This window comes from Papilio xuthus, unplaced genomic scaffold (assembly GCF_000836235.2).
Source record: "Papilio xuthus unplaced genomic scaffold, Pxut_1.1 DF826938.1, whole genome shotgun sequence".
Classification (NCBI taxonomy): domain Eukaryota; kingdom Metazoa; phylum Arthropoda; class Insecta; order Lepidoptera; family Papilionidae; genus Papilio; species Papilio xuthus.
In genome coordinates this window covers 1,994,638-2,020,112 of record NW_013531711.1, presented here as the reverse complement: position 1 = coordinate 2,020,112, position 25,475 = coordinate 1,994,638, and the positions used below count along the sequence as shown (strand labels likewise).

Sequence of the window (25,475 nt, the reverse complement as noted above, 5' to 3'; positions counted from 1 at the left end):
TTTGTAACTCCAAATTTCCAATTGTCCAGTTTCATTTCTTAACAGTATTAAAAAACACAGCTCCGTCCCTTTTACATTATTCTTGTAAATACATTTTAAGTTTTATATCATTATAGACTTTTATTGCTACGTTTTTATAAAGTATTTCATCCTACGCTCAGTAAAAAAGAACATTTTCAATTTTAAAAGCCATTCAACACCCGTAAAGTGTTGTAAATTTAAATAGACCGTACTTTGAGCCTGAATTTTTAAACGCGCGTAAAATTTTTAATTTGGCGACTCTATAGTTTTATAGTTCCAATGATAATTTTCAATAAAAACATTATCTTTTCTACTAAAAATAAAAGAATGGACGATAAAATTAACTTAATATTACTTTATTGTGTTATGTTAATTTATAATTTTAATATTATAATTTCAATCTATTTTCAAAAAAAAATATTACTTTACCACATCGTTTTCTTTTATTTCATAAAGTACATCTTACAATATTATAAATGCGAATGTTTAGATGGATAGATGTTTGTTTGAAGGTATCTCCAGAACGTATAAACGGATCTCGATAATAATTTGCATGCGTATAGAACGTTATCTGGCAAAGCACATAGGTTACTAATTATGTTTTTTTTTTAATTCGGAGTTGCGAGCGACCGCTAGTATACGTAGAAAATAACAAGTTCCGCTCTAATATGTAGAGCACGTATTTGAGGTCTTTATGAAAAAAACGCGTGACTATGCCAGGGCCGCACTAGACTATTAGAATTTGCGAGTGATGCCTTAATGAGAAGAGACTTTACAAGGGCAGTAAAAACATGTATTAAGAAATTTTATTAACATCTAAATAAAATTAAGTACATCTCTGTATTTATTATACTTTGGGTAAATTAGTCTGGGTGTTGAATATGAAGTTTAAATCTCAAAATCACGTTAGCTATCGGAGAGAAGCACATAAGCTATTTCTTAGCAAAACATTTATGTATAAAAAAGATAAATTATCTCGAAAAATGCTATAAAATAAAAATTGTTTACAAAATTTTACATTCCTAATACAAAAAAGACAAAAACCGTTGTTGTAATGTTTAACCGCATTCGCGAATGTTTTCCAAGTGAGGAACAGAATACCGTATAATTTATTATTAAGCGCCCGCTGCGAAATGTAAAGCACAGCAAAATTAGCGCAATATTTACGCAAATAAATGAGAAAAGTTTCACTATTAACCGCAAGAGAAACTGCGGAATCAGATCCAGCGCTTTACGCTACACGGCCCGACAGCGAACACAGAGCTGAATTGGTGCTATTCGCTACAAAGTACTACTTTTGGAGGCGCCTCATTACGTCGCTTATATTGACTTGAAGTAAGCGACCTTCTACTCGTTAATTAGTTTTAGCAGTCTTTATACTCCAACTTATTATATTTTTGGCTTAATATTTACAATAATGTCTTAAGATATAAAATATCTCACGCCTATAAAGGTTTAATAAAGATAAGACAATTATGGTAAGACTTATCCCGTATACGTTTTAGCGTCCGACTTATTTTTGTAGTTTATCATCTACTAGCAGTCGCCCGCGACTCCGTCAGCGTGGATATATAAAAAAACTTAATTGGTGTAGCCCACCCGTCCACATCACATCCATCTAAACATTCGCATTTATAATATTAGTAAGTTACACAAAAAGCAGCTCTTCAAGGCACAAATTAAAAAAAAATTGTCCGTCTCCTGGCTCTAAGCTACCTCCTTACCAATTTTCAACCATATCGGTAAAGCCGTTCTTGAGTTACAAATAGTGTAACTAACGCGACTTTCTTTGTATATATATATATATATATATATATATATATACATAAACATATGTTTAAAATTGTAGTAAATGAATAAATGATCGTCGTGTTGTTTTAGTGTTAACAAATTGAACAAATTTATTTACAAGCGCGTTTTAATTTACAAAGAACTTTTATAATTATCACACTTTAATCAAGAAACGTTTTCAACTAATACCGAGATTTTAAGAACAGTCGAAACGTTTTAATAACGCTCAAAGCTATCTAACTCTAGAAGGAGGACGTCCGAGGGAAATCTCTTTAGAAGTTTCTCTTCTCTATTCGGTAGGTCATTACGATGCGACGGTACAAAGTTTTAACGACGCAACCTGAAGCCATTCCGAGATAAGATAGGACGTAATAACCTACAAATTGATTTAAGATCGCTAATGACATAGAATATTTACAAAGCAACGATAAAAGAGATTATTATTATAATATACTATTTTTATAACCTGTAAATATTAAAAAAAAACAAAACAATAATCTTGTCGTCTGATGTACATACGACTTTTGATTGATTTTAAAAAGAAGGAGGTTTTAAATTAGTTTGTTTTTTTTCTGTTTCATTTTTACCTACCAGTCAAAATCTTTCTTTGACTAATTTGCAAAGTTGACCATGGATTACTTTAATAATTTGTGTTATTTTATACTTTAGAAACGCCTTATTTTCTGTGGTAAAACAGACAATTAGTTTTATTACAAGTATAAAGGCAATGGAAACGCAACGTACGAATATATCGAAACGTAAAATATTTTCTTTGCGAAAACAATTTTGCTTATAAAGAAATTTCGTTTCATTTTGATTGAATCGGAAATCTCAAATGGTACATTTAAAGTCGATTGTTACAATAACCGTTATCTGAGAGGCAGAAGTTGTGATGCGGCCATTTATCTCCCAGCGCTCTTGGGACGCTTAGCCGTTTGACACAGACTTTGATTGCTAAAACGTGAAAAAGAGCTTTGAAGTCGAATAGCCAATATTGAATGATTCTTTTGAATTTTGGATTCGAAAGTACTATGGAATAATACGTATTATTTTTTATAACAATTAATTTTACTGTTTAAAAATCTTACTTTTAAAGAAATTATATTTGTTTTACATCAAATTATAATTTACATAAATTCTCGGTTTGATTTACTTTTTTATTAACAATAATATTTACGTAAAACTTATAATGAGACGAAACTCTCAACAATAGCAAAGATTAAATTAAAAAAAAATTAAAAATCTGTTTTTGTCTATAGCAGAGAGTAGATTTAATTTGAACTTCATAACCATTACACTATTTTAGAGTACTTTAAAATGAATCAAATGGATTCGACACTTAATAATTGAAAACAGTCAACCACTGAACTACTCTAGTTCTAATTCATTATTCAGTACAACCCCACAATCTGGGCGAGCATAATTTATGAAGCCATATTTCTCGAGCTTTTACTTAACTCCCGGAGGGTCAATATTGCTAAAGCGTCCTCGGAACTACACTCTCAGGAACTTAAGTTTACAAGTTCCTATTTAAGAAACTCGAGACAAGGAAGGCTGAGATTGTTCTTGGGCCTTTGTTAAAAATTACTTAACTTTCTATTAACTTACAGAATATTAAAAAATACATAGAGCTTAAAAAAACAGAGTACACAGTTCGATTAAATATTTCAGTTAATTACCAAACAGAAATACAAGATTTCTTGAACTCAAAATTACCAAACGCAGTAGTAACTATCTATCTATATCTATATCTATATAATTACTAAAACTGAAGTGAAACAATCATATGTGAACATTATGTTTATACTGAACAAAAAATCTTGTTTGTCTCTCTTTCCGTCCGCAAATCCGCGTTTGTTTTAGGTAATCTCCCAAATGGCTGAACCAATTTTGGACTTATACTAGAAGAGTCGATGTATTTGGGATTAACATAGGCTACTTTTTTAATTTCTTTATTCCGCGCTTACGAAGGACACCTTTGAAAATGTTTAAAAGTGTAAACTATATTATTTTGCTGCAGTCACAATAAAAATTTTCCTCTAACAATAAAGTATATGTTTTAATTACACACACGGTTAAAGGGTAAAGGCTAACAAGGAAATAATTCTCATAGCCTAGCTCTCCTCTATTTAAGGCAATAAACCGTTCCCCACTTTGGCTCGCACCGAATACCGCCCATATATTTCAAAGGTATTCTCGCATTTCAGAGGCACTGAGCTATGTGACGTTGTTCACGGTATTTTGTTGGAAATATAAAGTATTTTCTGCTACGGATATAGGAGTATGGTATTGTAGTAAAGGCTTCGTTCGAAGACCCCATTTTCACTAGCCTTGCGACATGCGACATTACATTTGTGGAAATTATATCTAAAACTTAATTGAATCAGTACCCTAAATGCTATGAATCAGTCATTTTATATTACGCTTAATAAAGTTAATGGTAAAAGTACGAACATTCGAACACGTGCCCGTGGATTCGAATCTTAGAACTCAGAGCTTAATTGGAATAGTTGCAACAAATAAATACTTAGTAAATTAACAAAAGTCTATTATTTTAATTTTAAAAAACCCGCTTCAGTATATGACTTAGACTCAACTGTACACTATCGTAGTCTATTAGAGAACACGTCTAGTGAAGTGTGGGTCGGGAATCCATTCTGCCTACAACGTCACCAAGCGGAATGGACCGACGGCTAATGTAATTGCCGACCTGACGTCCACACGTGTCCATTGTATCTGCTCTGACGTCGACACGTATTGTACATGTCGATTCAATACCAATTCATTTAGAATTGGAGGACGTTTGTTCCCGATAATAATTGTTAAGAACATATATTCGGTAAAATATACCGAGAAGGGAGGACAAAATGCATTGACTTCAATCATCTTACTTCTTATAAATGCGAAAGTTTAAATGGATGGATAAATGGATGTTGGTTAGAAGGTATCACCAGAACGGCTAAACAGATCTCGCTGAAATTTGTCGTAGATGTAGAACATAATCTGGAGACATAGGCTACTAATTAAGTTTTTTTTTCATTCCTCGCGGAGTCACGGGCGACAGCCAGTATTGTTATAAAACATAATTAAACAATTTTATTTGTAGTCAAATTCTAAATAAATGACACCTTTGTACTTTTGTAACTTCACTATAAAATTATTTTAAGCCATTCTTATTTAACAGGTCTAAAATAAATCAGACGCACGTGCCCCCACATTGTGCATTCACTGATGAAACCAAAATTAAACAAACGCTACACTAAGCCCGCTTTGATTATAATCAAATTTCCAGTCTGCGTGCACCCTAACATAACACTGAAATCCTAAACTAACAAAGCCGTGTACTCGACGTGGATGAGGTGCACGAACTAATTTCCACTCTAAGGGTACGGACACACTAGGGTTTATCGTATGCAACCGCTTTATAGTCAAATAACACGCAATGCAGTCTGCAACTGTTTAAATTAAGGTACGCTTTTACTGAGTTCTTTAACCTTTATACATTTATACAGATAACATATTTTCCTGTTGGATTACGGGTTAGCATGTATACAAGACCAGAAGTACTAAGGTAATACGAGAATTGTTTTTTTTAAAAAGAAAATAGAAGGTTTTTGGTAATTTACTAATATTTCTTGAATCATTCCAAATAAGCTCTAGGCTTGTGCTAAGATATGGTTTACGACCAAAGTCGAATGGCGGAATTCGAACACTCGACCACTTGATCGGAAATCCATTTCCTTAACCATTAGGCTATTGGAGCTTCAATTGTAAAAATTATTTCAAGTTTTTTTTCTTTGAAAGAGAGAACATCGTAATTGCAGTAAGAAGACAGACAAATTTTTTTAACGAAAATTATCAAAAAAATCAATACAAAAGCTTATAACGAGTGAAGCTTCCTCATCAGAATGAAAATTTCGCAAAACATTCACTTCGTTTGCTCGTTGTAAATAACTTTCAGCACGCCAATTGCAATTGCCGCCCAGCGCAGCGCAGCAATTGGTACGCCCCCCCCCCACTCCCGCATGCCCCTTACATACACAAATATAGCCTGAGCACACTTAAATATTTTCATTATTATTTCTCGAATTAAAATACATATGAGAAGATAATCAACTCACGTTATGTTGGGCCAATTTTATTGTTGTTTTATTATGATTTTTTTTTAAAATACCTATACAACGGTAACACAATGTGTTTTTTTTCTTACTATATTTATATATTTTTAATATCGTAAAAATTTTCTAATTCATTAGAATGGATTATTTGATTTTTATACCATAAACCATACCTTTTTAGTAGAGAGTCATTTGCAGATTTCCGTTCGATATAAAGTTATTAAATTTCAAAGTTCATACTAAATTCATTTTACAAACTATATTTAACAATACTTCATTAACATAGAAATGAGAAAAATATATAAAACATTCAGCATTCCCGCAAACTTCCATTTAAAAGTACGTAATAACAAAAGGCATTACAATTTAAGCCCCTCAGTGAGATAATGTCGACTTTAAAGATTTTCATTTCACGCGAACGCCCGCGAAATCTTACTATTGCAGTTTGCGCCCAGCACAAGAGCTGGAGACAAAGACTTTTTACAGAAAAAAAAAAAAGTTTTATAGAACTATTTTAATTAAACACGCTTTGTTCAGCTTCCAGAATCTAGCGGGACAAATCTAATGTAACACATAACCTCAAGGATTTTTGTATTTAAAAAAAACTGTCCGTTAAAAAAAACTTCAGAAATTTGCTCGTAATATTTTTTTTAAGATTACAAATTGCTGGCTATCTATAAATTGAAAAAAATGGCATAAAAACAAGAAAAAACATTTACCTAATCAAAGAGACAAAGTGACCATAAAACGAGCGATATCACCAAATATCATTCATGTCGCAACCAAAATCGCTGGACGATTTATATCCGGGCTGACCAGGTAATACCCGGGTGTATCGGACCAGAATGCGGTCGCCCGGCCGCCCGCCGCTGCCCGGGTGAATGTAGATAAAGGGCGCGTCGACCCGGATATGGGAGTAATCTCTTGGCACAATGCAGTGGCCGATGCATTGCGTCTTTTTAATTAATTGCGGTAAAGCAAAACTTACTTTGATTAATTTAATTGTTTAACTTTTATATAAGGCGCGTCAAATAAAAAACATAGAAGCTAAATAATATTTAAAGAAGAAATAAGATTAATAATTAACAAATAACATATTAAACATGTAGAAAGATTTGTTCGTTAATTGAGACGGCATTTGTATATTTGAGTGATTCCGCGCTCCTTAACTATCAAATCTGAAACTTCCAGTAACGAGAACAAAGTAGATAAAGATCTTTTAAAGGTAACAAAAGATAAGTAAAATCTTGAGATAAGCTCTTCTAAGAACCGTGCAAGATTCGAAGATGAAGTAAAATAAAAATAGTTTCCGGAAAAATGGCGCTCGAGCAGAGTCTGATTTATATCCGGATCGAATCAGCCGAGTAATATCCGGGTGGCTATAAGCGGATCGAGTCAGCAGGTGGAGGAAATTAAATCGAAACTCCTTTCTATAATATGTGATACATATAAGAGGAATAATATTATTAAAGTAATATGATAATGTTTTTTTCTTAATGCTACTTTACACTAACATCCCGGCCTTCACTCGGGTTAGTAAAAAAATATATCTCTATGATTCTTTGATATTTAATTATGAAATCTTATTAATATTTTAAATGCGAATGTTTAGATGGTTGGATAGAGAGGATTGATGTTTGTTTCAAAGTATATCCAGAACGGCTGAACGGATCTCGATGAAAATTGGCATGGATGTAGAAGAACGTCTGGAAAAACACATAGGCTACTAATATATATTTTTTAATTTTGCGCGGTTTAGTCGCGGGTGACAGCTAGTAATGTTTTATACCAGCATAGAAGTTTTACACAACTAAAAAATAGTAATTTTGTCTGTGATTTAAAATATAACTTAAGTCATGTCTGGCCTTCATTTTTTCGTCTGTGATTTTAGGCCGAATAACTTAGTCTTAGCCTATCCATAAAGCAGAAGCAACAGCGGTGTTATTTATTCAAGTCGTGTCGGCTCTGCCACGCTTCAGTTTTATAGCTACAATAAAAACTAAAGTAACTCGTCCATCTGAGAGATGAGATCCTTAATGTAAACCTACAGTGACATTTTTGACGAGAAATAGTTTATCACGTATTATATTTATTTAATATTTTCTGAACTAGGCTCTTCATACGTCCTCTTTATTAAATCACGTTTTAAGGATTGTTTGGAGTATAAGTACTGCAGCATCGTTTATATTCAGTAGTCGTTAATTGGTCACTAAGAGAGGCTTTTGCCTTTTCCCTACATTTTGCGACAGTACCCGTTGTTTTTAGAGATCAAAATCTCTATATAAAACATATTGTCATCCCTGTCATTATGTTTGACAAAACAGAGATAAAAATATGTTTAAAACACGGAAAGTAAATAAGTTGGTAAGCTGTTACCATTTCTTTATTATTTAATGTTAATATTTTATCTTAAAATTCCTTAGCGAATTACTGACATTCTGGTTGTGTTATTTAATAATTAATTTAATAGAAGCCGGTTGGAGAGAGGAATTTCATAACTATTTTTAATTATTTCCCCGCGCTCGAAGCCATCTTGAATATTTATCCCGTATGATTCATATGATACGTTAATTTACTTTAATATCTTAAAGCAAGATATACTTTTATATAAAAACAGTCAACTTACGGATAGCTTAAGAGTGTTTTAATATAATTCTTTGAATTTCAAACAATCAATAAAAAACACTTTTTTTTGCTAGTATATGTGCTAAGACTAATATTGTTATCTAGTAATTAAGCCAATAATCTAAGCATTTACGTATTTAAATACGTCTACATTTTTACATCGAAAATAAGTTACAAGAAAGATAGATAGACAGAAGAGATAAACCATTTTTTTTGTAACATAAAATAATAAAAATTCTTCCGACATTGAATGCAAGTGAAGCAAGGAATTGCAGGAATATTCTGCAGACGATTACCGCTATTTTAATAAAAGTCTACAGAGAAACAAAAAGACTAGAAGAAATTGAAAATGCAACAGTCGCTTTGGTTTTTATTATCTTTTATTCCGACAACGTTGTCTGGCTTTGCGATAAATTGTAGCACTTTTTATTGCTTCGTCATTTTTAGTCGTCTGCTTTTTTGCATTTGTGGGGGAGTATTTTGAGAATCCATTAAAGTTATTGAGTATTTCAAATATCAATTTCAAATGTACAAAAACTATTTGGTCAGTTGTAACATATTTTTGAATTTATTTAACATTGTCTTTGGGTATCAATTTTAAGTGTTTGACTAAAACCTATTTGGGTAATTGATTTAGTTTTTTTTTTATTTTGTTTTATATTTCGTACACCAATTTTCAAATTTCGAACTAACGCTGATTGGTTATGCTTTTTAATTAATTGAAAGTTATAAATTATTTCGAGCATTATCAATATCGAAAATTAAATTTTATATATTTGACAAAAAGTTATTGGATTATTTGTTGTTTAAATTATATTTTTATCAAACAAATTGATGTAAATTATCACTCTCTTTGCGGCCAAATGTGAGAGTTTTTTACATTTCCTAAGAAACGTAAAAAACGCAGACTATAGTGATGTATAACGCGTGCTAAAAGATTCACGTGTAAATGAAACAATTCACAACGCTAGGAAAGGAAAATGTGGAAATACACAACATTTTTTCATTTCCAGAGCGGACCGACGGCTTTAAAATTTTTAGAGCCGACAATTCCCACTGCTATTACGTATAATGACAGCCAAGACAATGGAATAAGCACGTAGCGACCCACTTAATTAAAAATGCTAATAAAAACCTCTGAATTTTCATAAAGAAATAATTAGATTAAATAAAATCGTTTCCTTAGTAGGATCAAGTTTAATAAATAAAGGGTCTTATACAAATTAACCAGAATTTAGAGGTTCATTATTCATTTATTTTTTTTTATGATATTTTCGAAAGACTTATTTTTATCATCTATATTTTTAAATATTAAAAGTGAGGTTAGGAAACTAAAAAGTGTATTTTATAAATGATATAAAATGCTTTAGTAATATTCACAGCACGTGTATCTAATAGGGAGTTTAATTGCAATTAGTACGAGCTCACACGAAGATATAAATTGCAACTTGTTTTTGCACTACGCTGAGCGGAATATTCTAGATTCCTCTGCAAATATGCTTTAGAGGAATTTATGCTAGTGTAGATTAAATTAGAAAAAAGAGAGCATTTCTATTTCTTTTTTCGATACAATTAATTATATAAAAACACTTTATAGAAACTCTTAAAATTAGCATATTTAATTAACTAGCAAATTAAGAGAAATGACTGAGTGATAAACTATCGGTTTCTGACACCCAAATCTTATATATAAAATTCTCGTGTCACGATTTTCGTTCCCATACTCCTCCGAAACGGCTTGACCGATTCTCGTGAAATTTTGTAAGCAAATTGAGTAGGTCTGAGAATCGGCCACCATCTATTTTTAATCCCGCGCGGACGGAGTCGCGGGCGACAGCTAGTCTTATATATGTTTTATATTGTTATCTTTGTTTTTTAAAAGAAAATGACAGGTATGACGATATGTTTTATACAGAGATTTTGGTCTCAAAAACCCAAGGTAAAACACTTTGATTCGTATTCTTTCGATGTCCAGCGTGGAGATGTTTTACCAATATGTAATTCTTACTAAGTCGATCGAATCTATTTAGTCTTTAAGAGGTCAACATGGATAGGTACTCTGATGTCAATCGATACAAAGAAAAACTTTAAAGTTGTAGTAGTCATTACTAATGTAGCGCAAATATTGCATTGGTAAAATAAATTCCAAAGAACAATTTTATTAACTAGGGTGTAATGGTGAAAACGTTGAATTGCATTTGTAGTTGCCAACTGGGCTGGAGTATTGCCAACATTGCCTTCCGAACGCAGACCTTTACATTGCTAACACTTGCCAATTTCATGTTTTCTTTTTGCCAAGAACACGTAAAGTCCATTTCCTCTGTCTTCTGATTCACAATTGAATTTTAAATGTAATTGAACTTTGTGTGAAGTTTCAAACAGTACTAATGTTTAAATAAATGCCTTGCTTTATAGCTGATTCAAGGAGTACGATTATTCTTCTTCTTTCTGTACCAATGACTATTTAATACACAAAAAGCAGAAGAACTAAAGTAAGAAAATTAACAAGCCACTGCAAAACGGAAATATGAAATTACGTTTTGAAGTGGCGAGACATTTCTGAATGGAATTTTTCCCTTATTGGTCGACGGCCGGCGGAGGACCGGAAATGAGTTTCAACTCCTCCCCCTTTCTCCCTAAAGAGGGGGCTCAGCTCTGTTAGCGCCTCAGCCACAAAGGACCAACTTCATTATTAGCCCATTGGAAAAACTGTTTCATATTTAATTTCTTTATATTACTTTTCTAAGAAAGAAAAGCCGCGGCAACTTTTTAAGTTGAGACTAAACTAAAATCACTCGAGTCGATGTCACCAAAATAAAATGTAACCGTCTCCACTGCCAATACATCTGTACAAAACAATTGTTATCCCTGTTCTTTCCAAACAGAATAACAAAGATGACTATATTTTTGGTAAGGCATATTACTCCGTTACCGTGAGGATCCAAATGCTATAAATGGAATAAAACCAACGGATGTTTACTATGCAGAGTACAAAAGCAATAATGCTCCTTAAACCCTATATATCATACAAAAATGATTGCACGAGGAAACCGCAGACAAGAGCACTACCGAAATCCAATTACAAATTCAGTGCACGGTCAACGCGGAGCCAATAAATTTTGTACGAACAATAATGGCAGTAAAAGCTGGATATTTAACGAAATATGTTTTGCGTATCATGTACGATCAAGGTAATTTAAGCCGTATATCAATTGCTTAAGGTTTCTTTAATTTTGCAAAAACTAATTGATTCCGTGCTTCTCTTTTAGTATTCTTAAAATCTATGATCACGGTATGTCCTTTATTCACTTAAAGTGAGCACATTTCCTAGAATGGAGTATAACAATTCAATAGATAACAGTCATGTTTATTGATTAGATCTTCTGTTGTTTTTGCTATACCTTTTATTAAGTCACAAAACTGCTCTAGCTTCTTACCAATACTTATTTAGAAAGGTTGGTTTTTCTTTTAATTATTTATTATAGTTATAGATTTTGCGTGACAAAGAACGTTTTGGATACAGGTAGTAGCAAGAGATAGGTCGGGTATAGAGGCACAAAACGCCACGAGCCCTCGAGCGCCGCCGCCGCGCCGCGTGCCCTCAAGGCCCGGCAGTGATTAGAGCGCGCTAACAAAGCTTTAAGGGCCCTTAACCTACATGCTCCGTTTGCGTCGCTCACACTCCCCGCGGCCGCTGCTACCCTGGTACCCAGAGAGACCTAATCCCCACCTTGAACAATTTTTAAAACTGCTTTACTTGTCTATTTCCCTCAGTTAACCCTCCCCTAAAAGCAAAAATTCGTCTTGCACCTATATGTATACAAATTTGGCTTCAAAATTTTTCAAATTTATTTGCTTAGTATGATTTTTCTTTTATTCTAGCTTAAGACCCTAACTCAACAATCAATCAATTAAACTTTTTAACAAAAAGAAAACTTTCTTAGAATTACAAATAACACATTCTGAATTTTAACCTCTGACCGTAACCATTCAATCACTTAGCTAACGTAGCTAAAGTGTTTTAGTTGGAATAAAACACCTTGATAAAGTTAAATGGAATGAATCTAATAAATGGAAAAGGTTTTAGAAACCTCTTAAATCTTATCAAACCTTTTTAGATTCATCAAGTTAATAAATAGTTGTGCGACCTATGTAAAAGGCAACATATAACAGTTTACTCCGCATTTGGTCGTAGGTTTATTTTACTTTAAATCTAAAAATAGAGTAATATAACTTAAATTATTACATAAAAATCATAATCTTATAAGTAAAAGGAAATCAGATAACTACACTGAGATTTTAAATGATAGCTTTTGGCTGCTTTCCGAATTCGAAGCGCTTGACGTTACTTCAAATAGGCACAAAATGCTACGTCTTAAGCCAGTCCTTTTATAGAGGTCAGTGGATGAATAACAAACAAATGTGTTTTATCTAGTAGTTTCAGTAGCAGTAAATAGTTGATACAGGTTAAAAAATTAATAAGAAAAAAACATTGACACCCAAATAAATGTAAGAGAAAATTCTATTTTCCAAATATTACAATACAAATTGCACATACGATTCGTATACGCTTGTATACCTTTTAGTAGTAATAAAAAGGCGTATAATACACCGAGAATTGTACCAGGGTAACAGAACGATACGGAGTTCACATATTGAATACTCGATATTGATTCTGGAATTGCCGTGTGGCATGTCGTCGCGTAATAAAGTGGTTATCTCTGATCGTTTGGTTGGTAACGACTGTACCAGGTATACTCACGTGCAATAAAACGACAGTAGCTGGGACGTTGCTAAACGATGTAATTACTCGCAAACTACCCGAGGTGGGGACTTTGAGTTGATAATTTGTTCCTAAACTTGGTTAATATCTCCCTTGACAACGTAAATTTATTATGCCGCGGATGAGTCGAGAGAGAATGCACAATGTCAAAAGTTACAACACATAAATTATCAACATTGTACCCCCCATTACATTTATAGCGTTTACTTTAAATATATTCGAAGCTCTAATAGCCAAACGGTTAAGGGTACGGATTTCCGACCCCGAGGTCGGGGGTTTGAATCCCACCATTCGACTATTGTCGTTAACCATGTCCTAGCACAAGAATAGAGCTTATTAGGAATGGTACAAGAAATATTAGGTAATTTACAGAAATCCGCTATTTAAAAAAATAGAAAAAATATTTGAGGGCAAAATTAAGTAGCAATACAAAAAAACAGTGTCTACCAAAAGAACTGCCACAAATCTTAATAAGATCCTTTTAACCGATTTTAAAAAGGGATTATTTCTTAGTTAGTCTTAATTTTTTCAAAGTACATCGAGAAGTACATACAATATTTTAAAATTGATTTGATAATCGATATCATAGAAGACACGATTATTCTTAAATAATTAGACTTTTTATGAACTATGGTTCTTTTTCTTGAACAAAAATCCGAACCATTTACATGTTTCATTGTAAGAAGTCGTAAAATATCACTTATCACATGTGTAATGTCTTTCATGTGCTCTCGGTAAGTAAATTTTCTTGGAGAGTTGTGCGAAATTCAGAGACGTAGCGCAACCATTAGCAGGCGCGCCGGTGAACGAACGTTTCATTGCCCTTCAAAGGGATGGCCATTAGATACGTAATAGGCACTTTAAACTTCTCATGAGATTAATATATTCACTGAATTAATTATGTACGCGAAACTCTGTATATTTAATTTTTGCTTTTAATTAAATGATAATGCCACTCTCAGAGTTAAAAGATGATTATTTAGAAAGTCCCTTAGCGTAGGTTAAAATTAAAGATAAATGTAAAGGATTCTGAAAGCGATTATGAAATTCTAAATGTGGCGTTATTGTTTATAGTACGGTTTGAGCGAATAAATTAATACGAATAGAACAGAAAATTATTTCTTTCGCTATCCCTCTCATTTTTATATCAGAAAACAGAGATAACAATATGTGTTTACAGGTTTTAAAGAAGTGAAAATGCATGATAACATTATAAAGCTAAATTCAGTTAAAGTGTAGCGTAGTGCAAACTGCACCGCGGGAGTAAACTATCTAATGGGCGTCGTAAAATATTACCAACGCCATTCGAGCCGGTGATTTAAGCTTTATGATTCGTGACGTCGACTGTATTTTACTATTCAACCATTGTTGGGGGCGCTAGTGGCGCGGCCGGGAGTGATCGTTAACTGTCATTGTTACAGACAGTACGTCTGCTCCATAAAAACATCTAAATGGTACACCGTATAATGATCTATAAAAGTATCTAATAAGATTTTATTATATATATTTTAAATAATAATTAATTTGGATTTCTTAAAAATCCGTGTAAAATCGTGCTTTACATGGATTGATTCAATGGCTTTTTTAACCTTTAAAAAGATCTGAAACTATTTTTTTCTTTATTAAGACATAAAGGCAAGATACCTTATTATTTTTAAACCATAACCACTTTCTTACTAATATGATAAATGCGAATGTTTGGATGGATAGATGGTTTGTTAGAAGGTATCTCGGGAACGGCTTAACGAATCCTGCTTGAATTTTGTATAGATGTAGAAAATAGTCTGGAAAAACCCACAGGCTATTTATTAAGTTTCTTTTTTAATTTCACGCGAACGGAACCGCGGTCTTCAGCTAGTATATCATAAACCATAAGCCTGAATATGCAGTAGCATAGGTTGTAAATCAATCGGCTTAACCGGCCGATAACCATGTATTCAGGTATTGACAACCAATTATCGTAGTTAATATATTGATGGCGTTAATGGCTTGCATGCATTAATTGCTAGTTTACACGGACCAACATACGTGCAATTATAATGTAGATAGACATTAGTTTGTTAATGTAATCGATACCTATACATTGTGTTTGATTTGTTATGTTTCAACATAGAGACAACACAACACAACATATTATATGAGAAGAATAAAAGTGTGTTACACTATTATTAATCGTATTATTTATTTAAATAAGTCTGATATTTAAGTAGTTTCATTTTAATATAATTTGACGATTTGCGCGGAATAAAAAAATATAATTAGTAGCCTATGTGTTCTTCCAAGTTATGTTCTACATCTATGCCAAATTTCAGCGTGATCTATACAGCCGTTCTGAAGATACCTTCCGTACCGTTCAAACAAACATCTATCCATCCATCTAAACATTCGCATTTATAATATTAGTAAGAAGTAAGATATTTAATATTAATTTCAAATTAAAAGTATAATGATTACCTTTATTATTTGTGTAACATATAAATACATTTGTGTCACTAAAATTCCGTAGATTTTTTTAATTCACGTCAGTTATTACGAAAGAAATTAAAAATGCTGCAAATGACAATTTCCCCGTACCTATTTACTGAGTACGAAATGTACAAAGCAAGCAGGTTTGGGGCGAGCGTGCATTTCAAACTACAAAGCTAATTACTTCAAATTTATTCCAGCTGTGACGTCACATACGGAGCTTTTACCTTGCCTTATATTTGACGTAATAACATTAAATCATAAACAGAAAAATATGTTTTATGTCTGTATTTTGTTTTATTAAAAGTAACATTTTACTCTAATTTACTTTGGACGCCATTCCTTTCAACGTTTTTTCATAGGGCGAAAAGATTTTAAAGCAGAAAATAAATTTTTCTATTAGTATTTTGATATTAGATTAATTTCAAATCATAATAAATGTTTGACGTAACAAAAATATCATTAGAAATGTAACCATTTTAAGCATATTAACATTGTTACGAACGGCATAAACAAAATAGAGCAAGCGATGTGTATCGATTTTGCACAACAATGCCAATAAACGTATTGCAATCCGATTAGTGACATACACTCCGTACACAAACAGCCAAATCCGGAAACTTGGCATTGTGGACATGCCACGCTCAAGTGACTACGTATTCAAGCGTTTGGCCAAATGTTTGCGGCCAACGATGCTTCAAATGTAGGCCAACATCCACAGAATGGGATGTAAGCCAAACACGAAGACAATAGTCCTGTTTCGCTCAATGGGCAGCGCAAACGTCAGAGTTTGCTTACTAATTGTACTAGAAAATTACATTACTAGAATCTCTACATGCCTACTATATTAAAGTCGATTACACAGAACAAACCTTCTATATCAACTATTGTCGTAAACCACATCCTAGCACAAGCATAGAGCTTAGTAATGGTACAAGAAATTTATAAAAGTCTGCTAATATTATTATAAAAAAAAACAATTGTGACAGCTTCGGACACGTTTAAGAAAAAATGTTTTTGTTGTCTGTACTAAAAAGTTAAACTATTCCAACAACCACACAATTGTACCATTTGACGAGATCAAATTGAAGATAACATTCACTCAGGCGTCCCGACTTCATCAAAATAAATAAAAACAGCGCCCTCGAGTAAAATACACGGCCGATAAGAATACGCAACTAAATTATTCAACCCCAATTTACTCTCCTACGAGGTTTAAGTAGCTTCAAAATTCATTTTTCACGGGATCAACCTCAAGACTCATATACGAGATTAGTTTAACTCTATATAAGTGAATCGAGGTCTGTCGCCATGGCAATTGGAGCAGAAGGGCCCATAGTACGCTCCACTGAGCATTCCATGCGCCTATGACTCAATTAGGCTCCAACATATACTATTTTATGATTATTAAGCTTGAAGGTTACGTTAGTGAACGATCCTTGACTATTCAAATTTAAATTAAAACATTTTTTTTTAATAAATAATTTCCTGCCAATATTTTTGATACGTATTCGTAACCTTTCTATGATGATAAAAGAATTATTTCTTTTTAATATGCGTTTAATTCCTTATTTAAAAATCAGATCAGATAAATCATCTACTATTCGGAAATCAAACTTATAAATCGAAAAAAAGGAAAACTCTTTACAAATCAAATCCCAATTTTACAAAGCTTGAACGTACTATAAAAACTATTTTAAAATTTAAAGCTAAAAATTTAACACCGAAATAACTTTTATATTTAGTTGCACCTCACATTTTCCATTGCACATTTCGCGTATAAATCACAACTCGCTGTCATTTCCGCTTTTCACACGATGTACTGAGTTGTGACGTAATCTTTATTAAATAACGCGATTTGACGCCGCCATTTTGTACTTACATTTTTGCTCGTAAAAGCTTTTGATTTTAGTTATACTTAGAGGATACCACAAAGCTTCTTTAACCATTTAAACTTGGAAAGTCAAACCCAAATATTTTTTCTTTTGAACTTTTTAAAGGTAGTATAATTAATTTCTACTTTGGCAGGATAAAAATCTCACTGACGTATTTTTTTTTAAACTAAACGTAGTCTATTTATACAGGACTATAAAAAAACAATCTGTCAAAGAGCAGAACATTTTTATTACTATTTCGTGTTTTTAGTGTTCCGTAACTCATAGGAAAAAAACGGGACCCTTATAGGATCACTTTGTTGTCCGTCCGTCCGTCTGTCAAGACCCTTTTTCTCAAAAAACGCGTGAAGGTATCAAGCTGGAATTTTTTTACTTATTTTCCTTGTTATACAAAAATAAAAAAAATTATTCATTATCAAGTAAGCAACTTTGAGAACTAACAGAATACAGCCTACATTAAGCGAAAACTGTAAATCTTAAAGACCGTGTTTCCTTTCAGGATTTGTAGTGCAGGAACAAAAGTCTGCTATCGCATTGTTTAAAATGCGTACATCTCTATAGTATAACTACCAACTGTTAAATAGAGTAATGATCCAGAGAATGTAAGCACACAACCACAGAGTATTTAAGTAAAGAGATGTTAGAATAATATACGTTTAATAAGCCAAAAGCTTCTGCCATCACTATTGTATCTTCTTGTTAAAATATAACTCTTTTTGATATTTAATACCGAAATAATAAAAGAAAATTATTTATTTTATTAGAAATAGCATTAAAAGTTACAATAGAAATATTTTAATGCTTCGTTCAACAAAATTCCAGACACATAAAATATGTGTATTCACTTTAAAACTTTTATAACTGCAGACACAAAACAAAATTTGAAATGTCCCTGTCAAAAGCTGGATCGAGATTTGATTTTCGTTCTGAAAATTTTATTTTCACTTATCACTTTTATATATATAATTTTTATATTTGTATTAAAGTTATGTACACATTTAAAAGGAAAAATTTAAATACTCGATGCATAAGGATGTTCATTTCTACGCTCTACTCGTCTAAGCCCGTCTTAAGTTTGCATAGCGCCATCTAGCGGAGGCAGATAATGCTTCAATGAAGCATTCTATATTTAACAAAGAATTTCTCTTTTGCAATTGTACTGGAGATTGAAAATTAAATATTAAAAAAGGTTATTTCAAATAGAGAAATATGTTATCCTAATGGAATTACCATTTGGAGCTAGTCTATCACGATCTAGGATAGATTGAAGTTTACTTAAGTCCGAACCCAATAATCGATCTGAATTATTAATGGGTCAGAGTACAAAAATAGATCAATCGGCTAATGGATATTCTGTTATTACTGCGATTTTTATTAGGGTTAATATAAAGTACGCTAAAAAAACTTATAACCAGCTATGGATGGCTGATGGCTTCTAAAAAATGTGGTCTTATGTCGATTAATTAAAAAGCATCACTTAATTATAAAGATCTTTATGATACGTTTCATTCCAGATGCTAATTGCTGTAGATGACCTCTATACAAAATTTGACAGCCCTATTCAGACCGTGTCAGACAAAGGCTTTAGCCTTGCTATTGTTCTGCGATGGACATATTAATACAAAAGCTTATGTAAAATGTACTTATAAAATGTATGTAAATGTATTGTATGTATTACTAGCTGTCGCCCGCGACTCCGTCCGCGCGGAATTCAAAATAAAAAATAAACTTAATAAGTAGTCTATGTGTTCTACCAGACTATGTTCTACATATATGTCAAATTTTTTCGAGATCAGTTGAACCATTCCCGAGATACCTTCAAACAAACATCGATCCATCCATCATTCGCATTTATAATATTAGTAAGGGTAAGATTATTCTGATGTCTACAGAGTTTAAATTAATACATAAACGTCATTCGTAAACGTCGCATAATTTGCGCGTGAATTAAATTTATAATCTTTGAATAGACACAGCTATATATGTTCGTCCTTTTCCCATCGTTTTCTAATTTTGAAATAGAAGCGCTTCATTAGTATTAGTATTACACGTATACACTTTATATACAATATATATAGTAGACATGAACACAAAGCATTCGCTATTTGCTCTGTGAAATCAATAGCCTGTGATATCGGGAGAGCTATTCATGGAAACGACGTTACTTGATCAATACAAATACTCGAAGCTTCTTTATACTCTGTGTATATAAGTACTATGTACTAATAATACATAATATTGAAGCTTGGAGCAACGACATATGGATACGAAGTAGCTTTTATTTTCCGAGCTCTTTGAGTAAATACCGAAGTGCATTCTGTATATTGTGCAATTCGTAAGAAAATAGCTTTGTAAGAACTAATTATATATAAAATACTAGCTGTCAACCGTGACTCCGTTCGCGCAGGATTAAAAAGATACAGTAGTCGATTCTCAAACAATCGCTCAAGATATTTCGGAGGAGTGTGATACTAGAATTTTATATATAAAATGTTGGTGTCTACTGATAAAATTACTATTCAAAATATATTGTATGTTATTTTATAAAGATATATGTTATCTTATTACTTTTTCACAAAAATGAACGAATAGATTTACCGTTTCATCGATTCAAATAGGAATTACTTAAAACGAACTCCACAAATTTACTTTACAAAGAGAAATTGCAATCCTTATCTTAATTAAAAAAAGTGGACGGAAAAATTCAATAACACGAACAGCATTTGAATTAAAATGTTAGTTGCGATTAATTACTTTTCAGTGTAAAGTTATAGCAACAAGGTTAAGTGCAACTCTCTCCGCTCTGCGAACTTTTAATCCAGCAAAGTAGAGTTTGATTAAAGTAATTATTTTTTAATTGTACAAAGTTATGCTTTATTAAATTAAATAAATCCATTTTCATCTAGTGCCTCTTAAACTAAGAGTTTAATGTTTTTTTTTATTGTGAACAACTCAGATTAAGTGTTCTTTTGCCAGTATTGTTTGTAGTCTCGCATAGTATGAAACATCTCAGAAAATTTTTTCTATCACTTCATTAGGGTTCCGTACCTCAAAGGTAAAAGATCTGTCATCGTGGCGATCTTTGGGGGAGGCCTATGTCCAGCAGTGGGCGTCTCATGGCTGAGTAGTAGTAGTAGTAGGTAAAAAACGGAGCCCTTATAGGATGACTTTGTTGTAAGTCCGTCTGTCTGACAAGACCCTTTTTCTCAAAAACGATTGAAGGTATCAAACTGGAATTTATTTTTATTATTCTCTATATTATTCATATAATTTTAGACAACTCTTTTTATATAATATTCATTAATTTGACTTTTTCTTTGTTCTAAACGAATATACTTTATTTTATAATACTATAAACAATACATTGTAGATAGACGGCATAAATAAAGACGCAAAAATTGGGCATAACAAATTGGAAGTCCGTGACCAGAAATAGACCGAGGTAGAAATAGACCGAGGTGGAAAAAGTTGCTGAACCAAGCCAAGGCCCACAAAGGACTGTAAATCTAGAAGGAGAAAAAGAAATTCATAATATACGATAATCTTGCTTTGACTATTTGTTAAATAAATACGCTAACACTACTTCTGATGAGACAAAGCGAAATATCGCGTATAAAATCTAACATATTTTTCTGCTTTTAGCTTATATAATTTAATATTGCGCTGATAATATCGCTTTGAAAATGGACACAAAACACGCCGACGGCAAAATATTTCGGAACAGACATGCTAGAATAATAAAACAAAAAAAAAACCGGACACAGAGGTTTATTCCCATTGGTTGAACTGAATTTATTTCTAGAAGCTTTAAGTAGTATTTGAGTATACTGTGATTACAAAATTCTGGACCATAAATATGTTTTTAACTTCAGGCTTTTCAAAATCGTATTGGGACTTCTGCAAACCAAATTCAATCGAAGAGGCTTAATATGCATTGCTCATTTTAGTCATTTTGTTTTAAATAATCTGAATTAAAAAAAAATCTACTGAAACCCAAAACTTTTATAAATCTTGTCTTATGTTTCTTTAATATTGATTTTATTTATGTTTCATTTGTGCTCCTTTTAAAGACGTACTACGTACTTGGTCCGTCGGCAAGATGTTTTAAATTTCAAAATTCTCTTTTAAACCTTTTAAAATGGAATTAAAATGGATTCCGTTTCAAATAAAAATTACTTTTAATTCAGGCTAAAATTGGCAGGAATTTTCTATATAATGCAGATGATTCATATACCTGCATATTACGTCATACCTGCAACGTTATCTAGACATAGCTTCAAAAACATAAAGAAAATTATTTCGCTTCTTAACACTTTGTGAAATCGTACTGTTTAATGTTCAATATTTGCGATTTACGTAATGATATTTGTTAAACATTCGAATAAAATTAAACGAAAACAAAATCACTTTTATGTTTTTTTTTATAAAACGATACGTGATTCGATTGCAAGTAAATCGCATTAAAATACCGTCCTCCAGTCGATAGTTGCCCTTAACGAGGCAACTATGAGAACTAAGTCACTTTTAATTTAGATACGGTCCCGAACAAAAAGGTTCAGGCCCCACATTTACATATTATGCGCTCTAATATTATTCATAACAAGTAGTTCTGGAAGCTTCTAGAATAATTTCGAACATATACGAGGAATTTTCTTCATTTATGCTATAGTTTTGAAACAAAAATTACAAGAAGGTACCGTTTCAGACCACACGAAAGTGCCGACGGGAAATGAAAATGTACTAAAAAACCAAAAACAACAGCTATGAGTTGTACCGTAAGTATGTGGTACCGTCGTTTTTAAATAAAAGAACTCATTTTCCAACCCTATCATAATATATTTCAACCAACATGCAAAGTAAATAAATAAACGTTCAAACCACTCGACGCTTGTGTCAAAATCATGTGGCAGAGTAAGCGTAAATTCGCACTTTGCCGTCGCATTTTAATTGAAAGGACACGAGTATTACGCAATCTTTACAGAGGTGCTTACGTTGAAAAAAAAAACCGGAACGGTCGAGGTGTTCGCATCTAAAAACTTTTATGGTATCCGGCGCTGTTTTCAGCCGGCCACGCTATTTAACGCGAGCCGTGAAAACATTACCAAACGTTTAATCGATTTTCGACTTAGTGGAGCTCACACGACGACACATCGCCACGGGTCGCCTTCGAGACGCTAGAATCAACCTGCTAAAAGGAGAATCTTACCTGGCTCGCATGCAGCACTTCCAAAAATATGGTAAAAACACTTATAAAAAGCACGGCGCGCGACATAGTTGCGGCCGCGGCGTTCTCTTCCTCGAACCGACTGGTCTCTAGTGACGTTTGCTCAGGACGCCAGAAACCTGCGTACTGGTCGTTCGGTACGACACCGTACGCGTACCTAGCGGAGTATATATCGACCCTCCCGGGAGCGAGAGGGACGGAGGACGGAGTGCGCAGGTTAGAGAGAGAGGAACGAGGGAGGATAGCGCACGCGCGGTGCGGTACAACGCAACACAGGCGAGGACTCCCTCCGCAGCTGAGCGAATCACGTTCGCCACCGCCTTCTCGTCTGGATTTCCCGGTGATGAGCCATCATTTTAGATAACGACGAAAGCTAATATGTTTCTTAATTACTTTATTGTTTCATATGCCGATCTTCCCTCTCAATATTCAGTACTCGTAAGTTAAAAGGTTCGACTCGACAAAATCAATAAACTGGAGGCAGCGAAGCGAACACTTCTTTTAATTAATACGAATCAATATACGATGAAGCCTTTAGTAAATGCTACTAAATAACAATGTGATTAGCTTCTAGAAGTCTTTAGTGTTAAAGACGAGGACGTAGAGATAATTGGCTGAACTAACTGCATGCACATAACGATTCATATTGGTTGTCCAGGGTACGATTCCTAATTTTCAATCAGCGTAGATTAATACATATAAAGATTCTAAGCGGCTTGACGGTCGGTGTGAGGAATATTAGTGACATTCAATTCGTAATTTCCAGAGTGTCATATGGATAATCATTAGGACCTATTGCTGGTTTTATTACGACACGATTTTTACCACTGTGCTGCTCTATCGTTTTGGATTTGTCTGTTATATAGAAATTGACCCAGATAATAACAAAGTTAATGATCACACTTTGAATACCTAAATACATACTTAATTTGCGCGTTCAATAAGCGAACCAGAGGTCGTTCTTTTGTGTGAGAATGAAAGGGGTAACCTTTAATACTGACGTATCCTGCTCATACGTTACAAACAAATTGTTAAAATTAAAATGATATATTCGTTGTACAAGCATTTAACATACGATTTGCTAACGTTTACACAACTGATCGGATATAAAGGCTTCAACATGTTACGTGCTTAATTTGTGAAATTAATTAAATTGAACATAAGTTTGGTTGTCAATATTGTTTAGAATAATGTTTTGGTGTCCTAGTAATAATATTAGATCCACTACACACCTTCAGTTTTAACTTTCAGTTTTATTGTTACCGTGCGTACATACGCATGGTTAATCATATGTTACAGATAATCATAATCATATGTAACAAAAGTTACATACATAGTTGCCTACATAGGCAAACCTTTATCTCTAACTTTTCGACTACTCAGCTGAAACTGTACGTCTGTATCCGACTTTATATATTACATAGGCGCGCTGAAGTCTTTACCGTAAAGAAATAAGCAGATAGAGTCTATTATTTTAAAACTGTCACTAGAAATAAACAAATTGTTCATATTTTATTCGAAAACTTTTAAAAACATAAAGTTTATAAATTGGTCTTAAAAACACACATACTAAAAGAATGTAAAACGTGTCATAACATGTTTAAATTCAAACATAATTCATACGTTTGTGCAAAAATTAACAAGTCATAACATTTATCGGTCGGTTCTTGTGTCCGGATTGTGGTGTCAGGTGTTGATTTAACCATTTATCCTGACTAATGTGAACAATAATCTTGAAATTTAAAAGATAAGAGTAATTGTTATACAATGAAAGTCTCACCATGGTTATTCACTAGCGATATATTATTTCTATGTGGTCGACCACACAACCTAGTTTACGTAACTCCCTTATTTATAATACGAATAGCTTCCAAGCTATGGATATGAGCCAAACAATACATTTTATTGTTGTTTCTACGACTCACTTCGTAAGCTATTACCCAGAATTGTGTTAACATGTTACTTCTTAATAATATTATAAATGCGAAAGTTTAGATGGATGGATAGATTAATATTTGTTTGAAGGTATGTCCGGAACTGCTCAATGGATTTTGATTTGATTTGGCACACATGTAGAACATAGTCTAGAATACATAGGGTACTTATTAAGGTTTTTTGTAATTCCGCGTGACCGGAGTCGTGGGCAACAACTATTATATTACATTAAAACAATACACATATTTTATATTTCAAATATCATACTAAAGGTACACTTAATGTTGGAAAATTAAAAGAAACATGTACAGTCAGTTGCATAAATATGTATTTATAATAACAACTTGTATAGGTCTTCGGTTTCAAAAATGCACATGCATATTCGTAAGTAAAATTTATGGTCGGAAGCGTAAAGATGGATAAGTGCATAAAAATTTTGTAAACCGAAGGCGTATACAAGTTTCTAAAACTTTGTATACATATTTATGATGCTGACTGTACATCTAAATCTAGTCGATGTATACGTAAGTAATATCTATTTATTTTTCATTTATATTATAGAAGTGCTTAAGCATTTATTTTCTTGGTAAATAGTCGGTTACTCCTTAGGACTAATA

The 25,475-nt window shown here is 32.8% G+C and overlaps 1 protein-coding gene across 5 annotated transcripts in view; it reads right to left on the bottom strand.

Annotated features, from left to right (window-relative positions):
- Appl (amyloid-beta-like protein) overlaps positions 1-23,041 on the bottom strand; it is an 83,735-nt gene extending 60,694 nt beyond the window's left edge. For all 5 annotated transcript variants that reach the window (XM_013317589.1, XM_013317592.1, XM_013317591.1 and 2 more), the window contains exon 1: positions 22,906-23,041. In XM_013317589.1, coding sequence (XP_013173043.1) covers positions 22,906-22,971 — 66 coding nt within the window. In that variant the 5' untranslated portion in view covers positions 22,972-23,041. The remainder of the gene's footprint in view (positions 1-22,905) is intronic.
- Between the last annotated feature and the right edge of the window lie 2,434 nt (positions 23,042-25,475).